Genomic DNA, 13972 nt, shown 5'->3' on the forward strand with positions numbered 1-13972 from the left:
ATGCGGTAACATCGTTGTCATGTTCCTTTGTGGCATTAGTGGGCTGGATGGAGCTAACGGTGGTGGGGACATCTTTTGGGGAAGAGGGGCACCAGCTCTCTGGCCTATCTCTGCCCTCCCTGCAGCCCCTGCCTGGCCCCCCTGCATTGGGGTTCCCCTGAGTTGCAGCAGTAACTTCGGGGGTGTGCTCTGGAATGGACTCTGACCTCTGCCAGGGTCCGGTGGGAATGAGGCAGAGCCGGGAAAGGCTCCTGGGTGGAAGGGTGTTGAGCGGTGATGTTCACAGAACAGAGAGAAGCCACAAAGGCTCCGGGCAGAGCTCTGTGTCAGAGCGGACGTAGAGGCACTCGGTCACGGCATGATCAGGTCTTCCAGAGGGAGCAAGCTGTCAAACTGCCCTTCATCCATGCAAAAGAAAGCCTACTTTTGCGGGCAGAAGCGGATTCTTTTCCAGGGGATTTGGCATACACCGTGGCACCGGCCCAGTCCAAGCTGCTCTTACATGGCTTGTGTGTGGCAGGGACTAGGAACGAAGAGCAGGTTTATACACTCTTCTCAAGTCCAGAGCAATCCAGGTTGGCAACTCCCACTTCATGGTGGCTTTGTGGGATCCCCTTTGTCTCTTCGGCAAACAGACTGCTCCTGGGACCGCTGGTATCCCAGGCATCATTTTTTTCCTTTTAAAACTCATCGACTGCCCAGGCCGCTCCTCCCTTTCTGGAACCTGCGGCTGTGGCTGTGCTTCAAGATTATTTTTTTTCATCATCAGGGTAATTTTTACAATTCGACCCTTCAGATCCTGACCACGTGTCAAGCCAGTGCGGAGAGCTAACGTGCCTTGCGTGATGCCAAAATACGGCTTGCCTCGGAGGGCTTGAGTTTCAGACATGGTGGTTCTAAACTGCCTTGCTCTCAGATGCTAAAAGGCATGGGGGTGGGAAGCCTTCTGAGGTCCCCAGCTGTTCCTTGAGGTGGGCACTGTTTCTTTCTTTCTCCCTGCAGCTGTGTGCCCGGCTGTGTGGGTCACGTGCTGGCTAATGCTGCCGATCACAGGCAACTTTTTGCTCAATAACTGTTTCCCAAATGGCTACTCGGGGGCCTTTCAGAATTTATAAGAACTGTCAGTTGTTATAGTAACCGGCCCCCTGCTGTCGAGTTTGGCCCTGAGATGCCAGTCGAAGCTCTTGGAATAGGCTAACACTTAGTCATTAGACAAAAGCAGAGAGAGATTCACTGCTGAAGGTTGCCATTTAAACATCCTCCCTGATACTTAAAAGAAGGGATTGGTTCTGTCAAGGAGGAAGTGGATGCATCCATTTTTAAAGCCAACAACGGACTTTTCGGGAAAGGGAAACTCCTGCGTTGAGTGTCTGCTGCATAACCAACATGGGTCTTTGGATTTCTCAGAATCAAGTATCCCCTCTCCCAGGGTTGACCGTGTCTGTTCTGCGGGTTTGCTCAGGTGGCCCCCTCAATCATCCAAGATATTAGTTATTGGTTTTATGGCATTTGCTTCTCCGTGAAGTGTTGTCAGTTTACGGGTGGTAGTTTGAAGCGCCTGTGATTGTGTGTGAGGAAAAGCTGTGGAGATCGCCGGCTCTGCTCCAAAATTCCCGAAAGAGTGAATCTGGCAGAATTCAGAGTAGGGCTAAGGGTTGAGAAGAAGTCTAAATATTTTAGGAAGCTGCAAATTTCAAGTTTCTATGAAGATTTGCAAAAACACTCCAACACACTCGTGATTTCCTCAGATTAATGTTCATCGCTGCACGGAGTATGTTTGTGATGTTTTGAGGACAGTTATAGTTCCAGAATGTACTCAATAGAGGGAGATAAGTTCTGAATTACAGCACACTCCCCACCTCCCCCACCTCACCCCCACTTTTTAGTCCTATTCCCACCTTGAGGCTTCTCCACATTTTTGGTTCCTGTGCCAAGCCCTTGTATCCAATATAGAAGCTAATAATTATCAAAGTAAATGAAAGCTTGTATTAAAGGAGAAGAGAGGGGAGCCTGAGTGGCTCAGTCAACTGAGCGTCCGACTCGGTTTCAGCTCAGGTCGTGATCTCATGGTCTGTGGGATCAAGCCCCGCAGCTGATTAGTGTAGAGCCTACTTGGGATTCTCTCTCTCTCCCTCTCTCCTCCCTCTCTCCTCTCTCTCTCCTTCTTACCCCCCATTCCTGCTCTCTCTCTTTCTTTCTCAAAATAAAAAAATAAAGGAGAAGCGAAACCTAACACCTAAGAATTCAGGGATGTGTATCTTTGGAAATAAAAACTAACAGAAGCTCTCAGATGTTCTTTGTAATTACAAACCTGAATTCAGAGTTCTATGTGGGATTCAGCAGAACTTCCAGAGAAAGAGAACCTCACTATAAGAGAGTTTGCCTTTGCTGTTCTGTCAAGGGTTTGGAATGAATAAGAATCATTCTGCTGTGAAATCCTGCAACCCAGGTACTTAGAGGATTGCATATCATCAAGTAAACGCCTTCCAGTGTTCCTGTGTGGCAAAAGTATATCTTTCAAATGCCAGGAAACAAGACTCCGATGCTGCAGATATTTAAGTTTTAAGGGAAAACTGATCATGGAACATCATGGGTAGTAGTGACTTGACTGCTACCCCCAGCTGCTCTGAGTTGCCTCTCTGCGTGATCCCCAGTCTGGGTTGTAAGTCAGAAACTGTTGCGAGAGGAGAGGAATGAATGAAGAAAGGACAAAAACCCGGATTGGTCTAACAGCGCCACATTCACTTACATTAGTTGCAGATGGGAGGTTCAACTAATGCCCAATAGATTGCGGCTGAGTTCTCTTGATTTCAGTGGTGTGGTAAACGATCCTGTTGGCCAAAGCTTTGTGTCAAAGGTAGAAGGTCAGATATGTGAAGGAGAAAATCCAATGATGGTTGGACTTGTGAAAACCTCCACCATTAATGCCAGGAATAATAAAGGTTTCTAACACGTAAAGACCGTTTTCAAGATCAAAGTTCCCATTTTGTATTAATTAACTAGAAGCACAACAAAACCTTGATAAACCTGGTCACCTTTGTGTGCAAGCTTTCCCTTTTGAAAAAGGAAACTCGTAATGGGTGTGTATGTGTGTAAAGTGGGAGGGGGGGGCATTCGTGTCGAACTCTTGGTAGACAATTGAAAGTACTGTCTTCTATACCTGTTCTCTTTTGTTTTTTGTTTATTTAGAGGGTGTAACAAATTAAAGTCCAAGGGCTTTCCCAGACGTTTCCGTGAAGTGCCTTCTTCTGGGGAGAGAGGAGAGAAGGGGAGCAGGTGAGGGGCGGTCAAGCTTAGGGGGGCGGGGGTGCCTCTTTGGGGCTGGCTTGCCAGAGTTTTGTTTGTCACCCTGGAGATTAAAGTCCTCTAGACCCCCCGGTGCTGCAACTTACCTGTTCTACCCCAGTTCCCAAAAGTAAGAATTATAAATACTGACACAGAGTGCGGGGTGTGTCTGTATGTCAGTTGCATCCATTATCTTTCCAAAATTTCAGATGTTTGCATGTTTTAGAGCTTTAAAAAAAAAAAACTGCATGCATTTAGCCTTACAAGTGAAAAATATCTTTTAGAAACCTAAATGTATAAATACGGAAGAGGAGTAGGACAGGGAGAGAGAAGTGAGCAAATGGGGATACAGCATGTGTTTTTCCAGAAGAGTGAAATTTTTTTGAAAAACGAAAGCCCATGAGTTCTAGATAGCTTGAATACTGGGAACAAACATTGTCCTGCCATGACCTGTAATAAACCTTTAGAAGTCCTGGTCACGTGATCTTAATCACCCCATATTACCACCTATTGTAATATTTGTATATGGCTCATAGAAGGTAAACTTCACTTAATATTAAAATGGTAATATTTTAATATTGCCAGTTAGGATAATTCACTACAGTGTTGTGTGGTGAGTACTCCCTTATTACTTTCAATGAAGCAATTTATAGAATTTACATTAAGAATTCTTACATGGAATGATTTCTCTCCCGCGATTGAGGAAATTATTGAGATGAAATTTTACATACCCTTACACTATAATCAAGTACACTTATGAGACCTGAGAAGGTATATTACAGGGAATTGTGGAAGATGAATAAGAAGCTCTGTGATCTATCTTCTTTTAAGTTATATGATGCAATTTTGCCTCATAGGGAAAATTGGTAACTGCTGACCCCATGAACATAATTTCTCCCTAAGATCTCTTTTTACTACACAAGTCCTCAATTTCTAATCTGTTTTCAAAACTCCAAAGTTAAAACTGAAATAGAAACCCCTCTGTATTGCTTCAGATTCAAAGATGTAATCTTAGCGAGGACCTTGGCCATCATATAAATGCCTAATATTCATGCCCAGACTGTTATAAATACAACGCGGTCTTGACTGTAACACATTAAAAGGCAGCAGCAGCTCATGGGCACCACAGAGATAATGCACATCTCCATTCTGTGTTCTCTCCGGAAGTGATACCATAGCTGGGTGGTCAGTGATTAACTCTAATTTATACTCTTGGCCCTAGATGTGGGAGTAGGCTTATAAGAGATATATTTTAGTCTCTGGGAGGGTATGCTTTTGTTACTAGGTGCTCAGCGTCTCTAGTTTCTTCTCTACCTTTAAGTCCCCGAAGCATGGGGGGAGGGGGAGCACAATGACTTTCATTGAGATCCAGAAGTTGAGAACAATCTTGGGAAGCTGTAAGTAGTACTAGAATCCATGTGATCATGAATTCCATCTTTTACTTGACGTTTTTGATCATGTAGCAGCAAAAGACAGACCTTGGCTCAGAGAGACTGGTTCTGCTGCACCTCTACCTATCCCTGGCTGTGTGACCTTGAGCGACTTAACAAGGCTCTCTGAGCCTAGATGTTCTCACCTAAGAGTGGGTCCAGTGATCGTTCCTTTTTCATGGGGCTGTCATGAAGAGGGAATGAGGGAGTATATGTGAAATGCTTAGTGGATGTAATACGGTACCCCATCAAGAGCATGAGGAGAGAGAGGCTCTGGGCAGTTGCTTGTCTGGGCAACGCTGCGTGGATGGCTGAGCGGGGACAGCCACGTGGCGGTCAGAGGCGGGAGCACTGCCCTGTCACACTGCTTGATGTACCATGCTCATCAGTCCATGGTGGAAGAGTGGGCCAGACAGACATCCTGTCCTCCAGGGGCCCAAATCTCTCCTATGCCACACGCTGCTGCTGGCGGGCCCTGCCGTGCTGTTCCACCTGAGCCTGCAGGCCCTCATTCCTCTTGACTGCTGTTTGTGAAAGACCCCCAGCCCACTCTCCCCTCTCCTCCCTCCTCCTTTATCCCAGGAGCATTGGCGGCAGCCTCCTGACCCACTTCTGTCCTGTGCTGCTCTGTGAAAAGCCCTCCAGAGGACTGGGGCCCAGCCTTCCTCTACCAGGCTGCAGATGTATCAGGGAAGCAGGGCCAAACAGCCATCTCCTGCCTTGGCCTCTTTTTAGCCACTCTCATTTCCCATTCTGGTCTGCGTCCCATCCAAAATTTGGCAGGGACTCGGAGAGGAGCCCCCAAAGCTGCCTGAATAGCGACCCTTTAAACGGGTAAAAATAGCTGTTGCAGAGCCTATGCACATACACCTGTTTCCCTGTTCGATCTGACCTCATCTGCCTTAAACAGTCCCCGCCCGCAGTGGGAGGAAGAGGCCTGTGGAGTCTAGAGGTGGACAGAACCCGTAAAAAAAAAGCAATGGCTGTAAGGAGTGATCGCTGATTCACTACCTGCGCCCCCCCCCCCCCCGCCCAGAACGGAGGAGAAAAAACAATAAAAATCAGATCCAAGTATTTAAGTTTTCCCTCCAAAAAATAATAATTGATTTAAATTTTGAATTAGGGAATATCTGACACTTGTGAAAATCAAAAAGCTTCATATTATATATACCATTCCATCTCCATTCCATCACCTACCCACCTGGCTCCCTACCTCGTTACAGATACGTAAGCTTGATGGAAGGTTTGTTGTCTCTTCTTCCAGACCTTGGAGGTGAGGAGCGGTGTGTGTGTGCAAGCAAATGTGAATCTGTATCCCCAGATCTCCTTTTACACAGAAGAACCCCACATACCCTATCCTACACCTTGCTTTTTTCACTTAACATTAATTTTCTCTTTGCGTATGTGGTTTCCTCCTCCTCGTTTAACAGAAGCACAGAATTCCTTTGTACAGTTGTCGTAATTTATTTAACCAATCCTCTCTGGGTGTCATTTTTGGCTGCTCCTGGTTTCTTGTTATTACAAGCAACACCAGGGTGAATGAATAACTATGTCATTTTGCAAGTGGCCAAGTCTGTCTGGAGGATAAAGTCCGGAAATGGGCTGTGTCAGGAACTAGACGCATTTGTCATTTTGATGGATGGCGCCAAATCGCCCTTCCTGGTGTCAGACCCAGGGTGGCTTCCTTCAGCGACGCATGAGCACCTCTTTGTCTGCGACTTCCCGGTGGGGGGGATGTTGTCAAATGGGGGTGATCTTTCCAACCTCCCAGGTGAAAACTGGTGCCTCCGTGTAGCTAGCATGTGTTTTTTCTAATTATGAGTGAGGCTGGGCATCTTTGATATTTGTGCCATTTGCGTTTGTTTTGCTCTAAACTCTTGGTCTTTTGCTCCTTTTTCCTTTGCATTGTTGGTCTTTGTCTAATCAGAGGGAGATTATGGTCAGCAATAACTGTGGCAAATTTCTTCTTTCCTTAATCTGTGGTTTGTCTGTTAACTATGTTCATGTTGCTTCTTGGACTTCTTTAGAAGCAAATTCATCCATACATGTCTTTTTTTGGTTTCTGGATTTTGAGTCCTCATTAGAAAGCCTTTCTCCATTCTGTGATTGATTATTTTGGTACTTTTCACGGTTTCAAATTTTAATGATAAATTCTTAAATCATTTGGAGTTGAATGTGGTCGATAGTGGGATGCGTAAGTCAACTTTTCTCTTTCCCAGATGTATTTAAAAAAGACTACCATGGGGCTGGTTCGTGAAGAGGCACATTAACCTCAAGAGATCCTTAACATAGCACACTTCCAGCTAAAGTCTGAGCGACTTAGTTCAGTCGGCATATTAATGACCCAGATCGTTGCCAAAAAATTTTTACCAGAACATTTTATGTTACAGATGTTGGATCATATGTGCATGTGTGCAGTGAATAAAATGTGAGTTTCATTTCCTACCGCCTGTTCAAAACGGGTTGCGCCGTAATGTCCCCATTAACCACCCCCATCATTGGGGGATTGTGTTGCTACCTTAAAATAGTGGCAAGAGGAGGCAGAGAGTCCCTTAAGCCTCAGGCTAGAAATTCAGAACATTCCGGGCCAGGGTTCTAACTCAGTGTGGGACACCTAGTTCAAAGCCCCTGACTTGAAGCCTTCTTTTCTGGGTAATAGCTCCAAGGACTGGAAAGTACTTTCTAGAGCTCACTTCCCTAAAGCCAGCACAATGTAAAAACTACCCTGTTCAGGTTCTTGGGCTGGTCAAAATGTGGTTTACAAAAGGACCCCTGCTGTCTTATCTCCTGGAATGTACTACCAAGCCCTTCAGTCATTCCTAAGAGTTTCTAGGGATTGCTTGCAAACTTAATGTTTCGCGTGAAAGCAGATTGCACCGAGACCACTTATGTGTATGTAATTTGTCAGTTTTCTCCTATGTTCCTTGGATGCTAATTGCAGGCAGTTTATACCCTCCAGTGAAATTCTCCCTGCAAAAATCAGATTTTTGTCACTTCCAGCTCTCAGAAGAGTTGAGTGGACCATCTTGCCTAACCATGTGAAGATCCAAAATACTTAGAAACACATTTTCTCCTCGTTGAGTAGATCTGTCCTCTCTCATGTCTTATCCATCTTCATGGTTTGGTTTGCTTTCCTTGGCCCTTCTGCCCTTCATCTCCTCCTCACCTCTGACAGGCCCTAACTTATCCACCACGTAACAACCATATGTCCCGGGATTTGCCAAATTGTCCTGAGGTGAAATATGCCATTTGATTACTCCCAAAAGGACTTTGATATTTGTCAGAACACATGTGCCTTTCCCGGTTTGGAGACTATGAAAATGAGAAGTACAGTTCTGACCTTTTCTTTCTAGAAGATTCCTTCCTATAGAAACTAGAGAACTCCACTAGCAGATCATTTCACATACAGTAGAGGAAACTGAATGGCAAGTGAATTGTTGCCTGTGAGAAATCTCAACTCAGAACTTAGAGCGGGCTGTTTTCCAAGTGGGACCCCTGAGTTATTTCAAGCAGACATTCCTCTTTGAGGAAAAGCCCAACAATGGCCATAGCCTTTTCCTTCTATTGTTGTCTCTGACTTCTATTTCTAGAAACAGTTTGCCCTAATAAATCAAACCGCATCTTTTTAACACAGCTTTCAGTCATCTTCTTTGAAAGCATGTGCATGTTTTCAACTTTCTATTTATAAGTGCCTCTTATTCATACATTGTTTACTACGACAGATCCATACACAAAAGTAAATATTAATGTGATTTCTGGACTCAACTGCATGAAAATAAATGGGAGTATTAGCAGGCATGGCACTGTACATTTAAATGAGGGGAGTATATAAATCACTTAAGATTGCTTAATTAATATTCACCAGCAGTTCAGCCAACTGCCCATTCTTTGCTGCAATTAGCATTTTGAGCTCCACACTGCTGACAAACCCCTTGTCACCCGGATATGATTATAAAACCATTGAGCTTAATTGAAAGACAATGACTGGGTTTCTGATCCCCACACATCAGTTATTTTGTCATCCCAGGTTTCTGTAGGACTCTGGAAATAGTGTTGTGATCCTGCCCTTGCAGGGCCCCGGCGGTCGTGATGTGGACGGCGGGAGTGTTCTAATAAGCCAGGGACCCTGGGTAGAAACAATGGGACCTCTCAAGCTCGTTAAAAGGGATGTCCATTTTTGACCCACATGTCTGTACATCTCAGAAACCTCCGCTCCTGTAAGCAGGGCTGGAGAAGGTGCCTGTTGAGGACCCCTTTCGATATACAGCAGTGCCAAGTAGACTTCCAGACCTTTCTGATATTCAGTCTTTGTGGACTCCAGGTCGGCATGTTTGCTTTTGAAAAGTATCCATCCCCTCAATTCTTCCCAGGTCCTTGTCAGAGGGGCAGAGAGAGATGTAAGTGAGAACAAAGAGAGCAGAGATGACCTTTGCAAGCACCTAGAAAACGTGGAGCAACAGAAAGGAAAGCTTTTCTGTAGAATTCTGGTCATAACGGGTGTTCTGTGTTAAGGGTGTGTCCCTATTCCTGGACAGACATGGGAAGGGAGAATGGCACATCTTCCTAGTTTCCTGCATTTTATTTGAATAGTAAGGCTCTGTACCTTGAGTAATTATGGATACTGATGTGTGTGTGTATGTCTGTCTTTCTCATTAATCAGGAGAACCAGTTAAACATGGGGCCTGCCATGTGCTGGCAGTGTGTATATGCTGCAGTGGGGAGCTCGGAGAATTGACATGGATGGCTTACTGATGGTGGTCATGACCATGTACAGATATGACTGTGCGCAGACTAGGCTCTGATGTGCGCAGAGCTTTCTCAAGCATAGACTTCGTGATTTTTGAGAGAGGCTATTTTCAGAAATTTTAGTCAAGGACCAAATGTCCATGACTATCCACTTAGCATGTTCATGGACTTCTTACAAGTGAGACTGATCCGTCCACGCTCGCACGTACCACAAGGCCTCAGGCACGGTACGGGCTCCGACCACAGATCACGGCGTTGGGCTTGAGGCCAAGGGAGCTGCTCACCAGCATCCATATCGATTTGATCAGCTACTAGAGAGGATATCACACACTACCCTCTTGACTTGCCATCAGGCCTTTCCTAGACATCTGAAAATTTAAGAGCCCACATTAGTGTTCTAAAAATGGATGAGTGAATGGAGAGTGATAAAGAGAGTTTGTTTGCATTTTGCTACTGAGAACTTTTCGTGAGATGCATGTACATCTAATAGGTTGGCCATCTTTGGTCAAACACCGGAAACAATTTGGCTTGGATGTACGAACTGTGTTGTATGAAACATGTCAGCGTTTGGACAGTGTGGAGAAGTACTTTTCTCTGTGAACATGGACATGAAAGGAGTGCTTCCAGCTCAGGGACCAGCAGATGCACCTCTGCCCTTCTGTTTGCATTCTGGCCCGTGGACCCATTGAGTTGGACCTGAGGAAAAACCGCCTGACGGCCAGCTGAGGTGTCTCTTTCTTGCGCCCCTCTAGAAGCAGTCAGTGAATGTTTGACGTAATCCTATCTTGCTATTTCTTCATTGGGATGTGTTTTTAGAGAGCCGTCTAACCCCATGGTTTTCAGATTTGTGCAAGTAGCAGGGTGCTTAGAATGAGGACGTCAGAACATCCGTGAACCACCTCAGAAGTAAATATTGACTAACTCAACTGCGTGAGAGAAATGAAAATTTAATATCTGGAAGATAAGCAAAGCCGTCCACCAAGGTGGTTTATAGCGTAGCTTTAGGGGGAGAGACTTCAATTTGAGAAATCTGTGATCTGAGAAAACACTTCCTCAGTATGGACGGGAGAACACTGTGCTCCACCTTCAAAAATGCCAGCCTATTTCTGAGAACTGAGGTTCCAACAGAAATGGAGCAGAAGACCTTTCAGATTCTTATTTAAGTATGTGAAATACAGTTTATTTTTTCTGTACTTGAGAGGATTATGTTAACATCCTTGAAGTCTTAACTATAGTTTTTTAGCCCATCTGGGACCCTGTAAGTTCTAGATGCTTACTTTTACGGTCCCTTTTGTGGTTACGTGCTGTTTGAGATTGTTTTATTTCTCCAGTGGCTTTCTTTGAGTACTGGACACCCTCTGGAACCCTTTTCCCCCTGTCACAGTGCTTCTTAACCGGGGGGGCATTACGCACCAGCATCCCTGGGGCAGGGGAGGGGGGTTCTAGATTACGCAGGACTGTGCCCCACCCTGGAACTGTTCAGCTAGATATCTGTAGGAGTGGGGTTCATCCAGCATGGTATTTTAAAAGCTCCCCAAACCATGGGGCATGTGGATGGCTCAGTTGGTTAAACACCCAACCCTTGATTTTGGCTCAGGTCATGATCTCACAGTTCATGAGATCGAGCCTGGTGTCGGGCTCCAAGCTGATGGGGCAGAGCCTGCTTGGGATTCTCTCTCTCCCTTACCTCTGCCCCTCCCCTGCTCCTGCTCTTGCTCTCATGCCTGCATGCTCTCTCTCTCTCTCTCTCTCTAAATAAACAAACTTTAAAAAAAAAAATAGCTCCTCAGGGGCGCCTGGGTGGCTCAGTCGGTTAAGCGTCCGACTTCAGCTCAGGTCATGATCTCACAGTTCGTGGGGTTGAGTCCCGCATCGGGCTCTGGGCTGACAGCTCAGAGCCTGGAACCTGCTTCAGATTCTATCTCCCTCTCTCCTTCTGCCCCTCCCCTGCTCATTCTCTGTTGCTCTCTGTCTCTCAAAAATAAATAAACATTTAAAAAGATGTTTAACACAAAGCTCCTCAAACCAAAGAGGTACATATGTACTGCTCACTGATAACCATCACTTAACTGAAACCTTTCTGATGTGTCCATTTGTATATGTGTGTGTGTGTGTGTGCATGTGTACACGCACATGCGAGAGAGACAGAGAGTTACTTAAGGACCTCCCCCCCTCCAAAACTAAGGTGTACCTAAATTGGGAAATCTGTTTCAGGAGAATACATGTTGCAAAGGTAGATCAGGGGAAGCAAAAGTTACCCAATTTGGATTATTAAGCCAGTCAGGGTCAATGAAAAAAAATTATCTGTTCTCAGTTCCTTAAAGGGCACATGTTGATTATGGGGGGCGGGGGGGAGGTGCAGCATGGAAGGGAAGAAAAAAGGGGAAAAGGTAAGAACATAAAATGTATGGTGGGGATCCAGCAGACTATAATTGGTAATTAAACTTGTAAATATATTTTTCATTCCAAACATGGCCCACTTCATTGTTTTCCCTTTTTTAAGGTATTTACATAAACCAATGTTCATTGTGAAGAAGTCATAATTTTAGAAAATGGCCTTTTCTGATCCAGAATCTCTGATTCAGGGTGGTATGCTTAGGGTAAGTTGGTTGAGAGGGAATTTGGACCTACACGGATATTTGAAATTGCATGCCCAGGGACGCACAGGAGCATTTTCAGAAATTATTTCTCCATTCTCCTGAGCTCAAAATTTGAGTCATCTTTTCTTTCTTTTTCAAAATCGCTGCCTTTACTTGTTTATCCCTGGAGTCTACTGAAGGCCAAAACAATCTCTCATGGACTTCTCTGAAAGGAGTGGGTTCAGATACAATGTCATGTGATGTTGACCCTGAACCAGCCACTTTTCTTTATCATTAAACCCACAGTGTATAATTTGCACCCAAACAGTTCAGATCAGTGTGGTCAATGATCATGAAAAGTTGACACCAAACTAGCACTGAGTCAGTCCCTCACTCAAAGGACACCCCCAGGAATGAGTGATTAAGGGACTAACTCTCTACCCATGTGCTTCATCCAGAAAATGGAGGGCGAAGCAAGCATTAATGAGTTTATCAGTTCCTAGTTGTTATAAAAGAGTCGAGTACGATATGATTGAATTTTGTTACAGACAAAAGAGGAAACGGCCTTGTCTGTGTGTCTGTATTTGAGTGAGATGACAACAGTAGCCCCTGGGGGGTCAGCTTTCCATGTTCCAAAGATGCCAGCGAAGCTTGTGGTCTTGGATGTGGTATGATCTGGCCCTTGTCCTTTCCTCCCGCTCCTTTCCCTGCTCTTACCTCTGGCTGCCTTTCCTACAACATGCGGGCTCACTCTGTCGTACAGCTCTAGCCACTTGACCTGCCTAGACAGCCTTCCCCTACAGCTTCCCATGGCTGATTGTCTTCTATCAGGCCTGCACCCAGTGCCGCCTCATCCTGTCTTAGCTTCTTCATCGCCCTGGACTGTTTGAAATCACTTACTTACTTGTTAGTTGCAGATCCTCACCATGAGAACGAGGCGCCTTGTCTGTTGTCGATCAGACTCCGCTAGCCCCTCACCGCCGATGATCAAGGGACGATAATAAAAGTGGAGAAGCGTGAAAGGCTATACCCCAAAATGCTGATAGTAATGATCCTTAGGCGAAGGACTTGCAGTCCTTTTAATTGATGTCTTTCCCTTTTGTTCATTTGTATCTCCTAATTTTTCTGCTGACATCATGTATTATGTATGTAATTCGTATGCTTAGCCAGGCTTAAGGAAGCGGTTTTAAAGCTTCTAGGCAATTGCAGAGAAGGCATTATCTGCACGCTCCACGCTGTGCAGTAGGTGCTGAATAAATGTTTGCTCAGTCTACTGAAACCATGATTCTAAGGGAAGGCATTTTCCCCAAAGTTCTGTAGGTAGTTATGCACCCCCCCAAGTTCCTGTGTGGGAAGAAAGAATGCAGGACATGTATCAAGGTACAGATGTGGAGAGCTGTGTCCCCCAGGTTTCTGACCTTCATGCGCAGTGGTGTGCTTGTCTCTGACAATCACAGGGTTATTTTGCTCCAGGGAAAATCCATTATAAACAGCACATGGGGCACTAGGGTATGATGTGCTTCGGTACACACTGCCTTTTCTTCCCCCCCACAAAGATAATGTGGAGCCGTCAGCTCCCACCTAACAGTGAGTGAACAGGCTTCCTGACTTCTTCCACCAAAAGAACCTACAGTCTAGTTTTTCCTTTCTAAGTCCCTTGGCTTGAACGATACCTTGGCCAATAACAGTTCTTTCTACTAATAGCTTTATATATGAGTAGTTGAATAGGAATGGCAATTATGTCTTAAAACAGGAGACTTATTTGGGGTGTATGTGTGTCTGTGTGTTTCCAATTGAAGTCTGACCTGGTAAATTGCATGTCATTGGCTTCAGTGTTAGAGAGCACTTCACTTCTTTGAGCTAGTAAATACTTGAGTGGCCCAGTATCTCAACAAAAGCAGGTTTTCCTTAGTTAGGACACTGGGTGGTTAA

At 45.1% G+C, this 13972-nt stretch overlaps 1 protein-coding gene across 3 annotated transcripts in view; it reads left to right on the top strand.

Moving 5' to 3' along the window:
- The window catches only part of PTPRG (protein tyrosine phosphatase receptor type G), a 705708-nt gene that overhangs the window by 635327 nt on the left and 56409 nt on the right, over positions 1 to 13972 (top strand). For 2 of the 3 annotated variants that reach the window (XM_039257247.1, XM_039257248.1), the window contains exon 14: positions 3190 to 3276. The exons of the other annotated variant lie outside the window; for it this stretch is intronic. In XM_039257247.1, coding sequence (XP_039113178.1) covers positions 3190 to 3276 — 87 coding nt within the window. The remainder of the gene's footprint in view (positions 1 to 3189; positions 3277 to 13972) is intronic. 3 annotated transcript variants of the gene reach the window in all.

The sequence above is a fragment of the Hyaena hyaena genome, unplaced genomic scaffold (genome assembly GCF_003009895.1).
Source record: "Hyaena hyaena isolate Hyena2069 unplaced genomic scaffold, ASM300989v1 scaffold_608, whole genome shotgun sequence".
Classification (NCBI taxonomy): domain Eukaryota; kingdom Metazoa; phylum Chordata; class Mammalia; order Carnivora; family Hyaenidae; genus Hyaena; species Hyaena hyaena.